Below are 6,032 nucleotides of genomic sequence, written 5' to 3' on the forward strand. Positions count from 1 at the left end.
ATATATATATATATATATATATATATATATATATATATAAACTTGATATTTTTTAAATAAAATAATAATATATTTTTACTATTTACAAAATAATTATAATAATAATAGTGAATTATCGAAATGGTCATTCGACTATAGCGAAATTACCAATTTGGTCTTTAACTATTTTTTGTCTAATTAAGTTCACCAACTTTAAAATCTTAACCAATTTGGTCCTCCATTTGTTTAGCCGTCAGGCGTTCTTTTACTCGGGACCAAATTAGTAATTTCGCTATAATCAAGGGACCATTTTGATAATTAACTCTTCGGTTTAATAAGAGAGGAAATAGTGTATGTGTTGATTGAAATAGTGCATTAACTATAGTAAAATTACCAATTTATTGGTCCTGAGTAAACGGATGTTTGACGGCTAAACAAACGCAAGGCCAAAATTGATTCAAAATTTTAAAGTTAAGGGACTTAATTAAGTTAAACAAAAAATAGTAAAGAACTAAATTAGTAATTTTAATATAGTGAAGGAACCATTTCGATAATTAAGTGTAATAATAATGTCACCATCTCTTTCTATATAGTAACGTGAAAAGTATATAAATCACCTGCGCAAAATATTTGGAGGGACTGCATATGCACTTGACTATAGTCAACAATGCATCTTCAAACTCCCCCAAACATCCATCCTTTAGAGACTGCAACACAAACAATCAAAAACAAACCTCACAATAACTAATAAAATTTCCAATAAATTATGTGGAATTCCGGAGATTTGAAATCCCAACATTTTATTGCAATATATATGGAGAAAGTATGTCATACTACATGTACATTTAAACAAATTCAGAAGTTACCACTTCCCAAAAGTTTAAGATAGATTGTCACTTTTTTTGGGTAGCCATCCTGATGGTAGCATACTAAGTGGTAGGGAATTGGCCAAATGGTTTGCTCCATTCACATGGGTAAGAATCAAACTCCCATCCTCATGCTTAAGGGACAAGGTGCTAAACCACTACAGCAACCATGTTGGTTAAGATAGATTGTCACTGTTTTGTATTATAAAATTTCTTTTACACATATATGAATCATATATTTCAAAATTTTAGTAAACACTAGACACAAAATTGGGTGTCCCACGGGAAACTGGCAAATTATACAGGGGACCACTGATAAATATTCATTTTTAGTATATTGAAGATTCATTTTTAATGTACTGAAAATTCATTTTTGGATAATATATCTAATAATGAACCTTCCATATAAAAAAACATTCAAGATATGAACATTTAATGCATTAAAAATGGAACTTATGTCAATGCTTTACATGTAAGGTGATCGATCCATGCTCCATGATATAATCATTGCAAGTAACTAGCACCACATTACTACAACTACATTAGTAAGTCTATAATAAAAATTCTAATCTAAATTTTTTGTGGCTTTGAAATGATTTGGAGCGAAACCGTTAAATAGTCAAGTCCATCAATTGGTGGTTAGGAGGATTGTTGGGCGGAGGTTAGTGAAGGGTCAGCCCAAACTCCAAACACCCTACCTCTTGAAAATGTGATGGTGTCTATAAGGAAATAAAGTTGTATCTTTGCTACTAGCTATATATAACTTTTAATGTAGTGGTAAGTGATTGATCTAACAAGTGGTATCACCGTATCAGAGAGTCAGGTCATGGGTTTGAGTGCAAGCGAGAATTGTTGGGCGGAGGTCGGTAAAGAGTCAAGTCCATCAATTGGACGCCTGATCCTAACAAGACGAAATTGAGAGAAGCCCAAAAGATTGTGCATAAAAGGAGGTAGTAAAGAAAAACTTACTTTGGTATAAGTATGGCCATAGATGTGGTTATAGCTAGAAAAAGTGAGGTTGAGCTGTGGAATGCTTCTCTTGCTTAAAATCTCCAACACAACAGCTTCATCAATGGCCCCTCCTGACCTTCCCTCCCCTGATTGGTACAACCTCCTAGCATCACACTTGGCTATGTGTTGGCTAATATCAGCATTATGTGCTTTATGTGATGCAGACAATGCCATTAATATCTACAATAATTAATCCCCCAAAAAACACAAACAAAATCGCGTTTTTAATAATTAGAAAAAGAAAAACAGATAATGCATAGACAAACAGGAGAAAGAAAAACTCCAAACTAAAGTAAAAGCAGCGCAGCCTTAAATAATTACATATTAATTGTTGACAAGTCTTGAATGAGACTATCTCACATGCGCAAATTATATGGTGGACCATGGTCCACAAAGCATTGTGGACCATGATCATAGCTGGTACTCCAGTTGTGTTGAACAGATACTGCAGTTTTGTTGAAAAGATACTGCAGTTGTATTGAAAGGAAACTGTAGTTGCACGGAACAGAGACCATTCATCCGTTCAACACAACTGCAGTATCCGTTCAACACACCTGCAGTATCTGTTCAACACAACTACAGTTTCAGATGGATGACACGGCCTCTGTTCCCCGCAACTGCAGTTCCCTTTCAACAAAACTGCAGTATCCTTTCAACACAACTGCAGTATCAGTTCAACACAACTGCAGTATCAACCATGACCCATGGTCCACAGTATAACGACTGTCTCACATGAGATGTGTGATTTTTTTTAATTAAAATATATTAATTTCTATGATCTCATAAAATTTATAACCCCATTTTAAATAAAAACAAAAAATATTATATTACACTTCTCATTTAATACCGTATTACACAAACTTAATCTTAATTGTTAGCCAATTAAGAAAATGTTGACAAATTGGCTCATGATATAATGTTTAGCCTCATATGGATACATCACATTTCAACTAAATCTTCACTAATATAATACTCCGTATTTGATAGATTTAAATTTAATATTCAATATTCATTGATTAGATTAATTGAAACTTAAGTAATTATGTGAGTTGTGTTGTATACAAATTGTAAGGGGTTAGGGTATCAAAGTAGGTGGAAACCCACGGATTAGCCCTAAACCACTCCATGGTGAGACATGCTAAGGCCTAAAAAAATTCACCCGCAAAAAAAGGGACTTAGCAAACTTTGCCCATTCGGCCCGTGGGCCAACAATATTTATGTGTATACAAATTAAACATTAAAAACTAAAAGTTAAAATTTTTAAACACGAAAAATCTAATATTATTTAATCTAAGTTATTAAAATATAAAATAATATTATAATAATATTTTTTATTTCTTGAAGTTGGCTTGCGGGGCCTCAAACCCGCATGAACGCGGGTTAGGGTTGAAAAGTAATTTTAACCCACGGGCTAGCCCGTAAAAGCTTGAAAATATTATAGTCTGCGTTGGGTTGGACTAACACGCATTGACATCCTTACCCAAGGGGTACGGTGTACCTTTAAAAAAAAAATTAAAAAACATGTAACGTTATATGAAAAAAAAAAGAAGAAAAAAACACACAAAAACTTGTATGAAGATACTATATCATATGAAATATATTGTAAATATATAATAATTTTTAGTGAAATTATAATATATTTAATAACTTAACAAATATTATATGTTTACAAAAAAAATATTACTTGTTTTATGAAAAATATTAGTGAAATGTATTACTTTTTTATTAATAAAATTTTTTAAAAAGACTACATTTTCATTAAAAGTATTAATTGTTTTATATGAAATTAAACCATCTCATATAAAATATATGAAAATTTTAAGATATTAATTGACATTCATGACTCTTATGTCTAGTACTAGTATCACCTCAAAGTGACTAGTGAAGGTTACTGGATACGAAATCTATATTATCCTATACACTTTGGCTTGGAATTCGCATAAGATCAGATACACGATACTAGTCTTTCTCTCTATATATAATGTGGTGTTACTTATAAAATAATGGGTCACACTTGTGTGAGACCGTCTCACGGATCCTTATTCGTGAGACGAATCGGGTCGAGTCAAAGAATCATGCAAATGTCATAGTTATATGTGCAAATATCATACTTATATGCTCAAATATAATACTTATCAAGAATACAATTTTTGTTACTTATAAGAGAAAAAGTAATACTTTTAAATTGAAATGCAAAAGTATTGTATTTTCTCTTAAAAGTATTACATTTACAAAATTTTTATTCCTGATTAGTATTACATTTGAGCATATAAGCATGACATTTGTGCATATAAGTGTTACAATTGCATATTGACCCGACCAGACCTGATCCGTCTCATGGTGAGACCGTCTCACACAAGTTTTTGCCTAAAATAATATATTATAGGTGTTTTAAAAGGAATCATATAAAAAATACAACTTGCAAAGTACAAAATAAGACTTTAGGCTAAAGACCTTGTAGTCTAGTGGCACCCAATTTACACTCACACATGGATGAGGTGGGTTCGAGCCTTAGTGGAGACAATTATTAATTTTTTGTGTTTCAGAAGGTTGAGAAAGTAGCTATATTACATTGTAACAGAGTCCGGGGCCGGTTTTTTTTATTTTTTTTATTTGCGGGCCAATATATATAAATTCGCTTTATTTGCGGGCCAATATATATAAACTGCGAATTGAAGAAAAATTGCAAAGAGAAAAATGTAAAAAACATAATTTTGGGCCAATATAATCACAAATATATATACTAACTATTAGGCCATTACTGGAATAGGGGCCCTCAAAATTTTGGGGCACGCATTTCTTGCTCAGTAGTACTAAAAAAATAAGACTTTTAGGTGAAATTTTAATACGGATCATTGTAAAATTTTAGCATAAGTATACAAATAAATAGATTAAAAGTGCTAACCTTTTGGTAGGGGCAGGGTGTTTCAATGGTGGCAATATCATGATCTAAATGCCTTCTGAACTTGGCCACATAAGCCTGGTGTATGAGCTGAACGTGGCTGGATTTTCGGCACGTGAAGATTTCCGCCAGCGCCCTGAAATCCACGTCATCCCGCCGGAGCGCCTCCCGGGCGAAGGCGGCGTCGCGCTCGTGGGGGCTGAGCAGCACCGCGGCCAGAGCCTGAGTGGTTTCCGGTTCATTTTCATCAGCGGCCTGAAGCCTCTGGACCGGGTCCTCCCCGTACATTTCCTTGTACTTCTCCCTGATCCTCTGGCACTCGACCCGGTTCGGGGAGGCCAGAACTCCAAACAGGAGGCTCAGCCGGTGGTGAAGCAGAGAGGCATGAATCTGTTTGCAGATATTTTCACAGGTTTGGGTTGAGTATGGTTCCATGGAAGAGTTGGAGGCCATGTGGAGAAAAGTACCTTTTTGGGTAAGTAGGACAGATAGGGCCTGAATATATATATATATAGGTTTATGTTACATAAGAACCTCAGAATAAATCAGGGTCCTTTATCTAGATTAGTGGACAGTGCATATAAATATATAATACAATGCACACATCTAATGCATTGCAAACACAATATACACACTTATACATCATGTCCTGAATTGACTTTTTCCGTACACTATGCTTTGAGCCCTTGGATGGTGCAACATTAAGGGTGTGCACATTCTCTCTAAGGTTCGCACAATCAGGTAGGTTCGCTTCTCTATATATATATAGTTTGTATTTGCATTGCATGCTGACCATAGATATTTGGGGAGTGAGATAGATGTACACAACTAAAGCCTAAAGGGGGGTGATCTGCCAATTGAGCCTGGACACGTCCAGTTTCATGATGTTTTTATCACAGCATATGTAGTATAATGGGTCTTAATACATGATCTTTGGTGTGTCTCAAAATTATATTGTTTGGAGCTTTATCATATAGTAATTCGTGATAAGTTCTTTGAAAAATGAATTTTAATAGTGTCTGATACAAACCGTTCTATCATTAAACGGGGTTGAATTGAATAGTTACATATAAATGATATATGAGGAAAATTTTTAATTTTTAGTCCTCGACTATATATTGTAACATTGTCACATTTAATTTTACTCTTTTAATTTTGATTCATTACTTTATTATCTTCTCTATTTGTTGGTTGCAATTTGTCCTATATGTGAATGATAACTAACGGTTAATTTTATCATGTATATTTATATAAACAATTAATGCAATTAACTA

The 6,032-nt window shown here is 33.7% G+C and overlaps 1 protein-coding gene across 1 annotated transcript in view; it reads right to left on the bottom strand.

The window, feature by feature from the left end:
- Nucleotides 1-5,438, bottom strand: part of LOC116000200 (annexin A4-like) — a 7,716-nt gene extending 2,278 nt beyond the window's left edge. The window contains exons 1-3 of the mRNA XM_031240232.1: nucleotides 4,762-5,438; nucleotides 1,815-2,036; nucleotides 597-686 (exon numbers count right to left, since the gene is read on the bottom strand). Of these exons, the coding sequence (XP_031096092.1) occupies nucleotides 597-686; nucleotides 1,815-2,036; nucleotides 4,762-5,211 (762 nt within the window). The 5' untranslated portion in view covers nucleotides 5,212-5,438. The remainder of the gene's footprint in view (nucleotides 1-596; nucleotides 687-1,814; nucleotides 2,037-4,761) is intronic.
- Between the last annotated feature and the right edge of the window lie 594 nt (nucleotides 5,439-6,032).

The sequence above is a fragment of the Ipomoea triloba genome, chromosome 12, assembly GCF_003576645.1.
Source record: "Ipomoea triloba cultivar NCNSP0323 chromosome 12, ASM357664v1".
Lineage (NCBI taxonomy): Eukaryota > Viridiplantae > Streptophyta > Magnoliopsida > Solanales > Convolvulaceae > Ipomoea > Ipomoea triloba.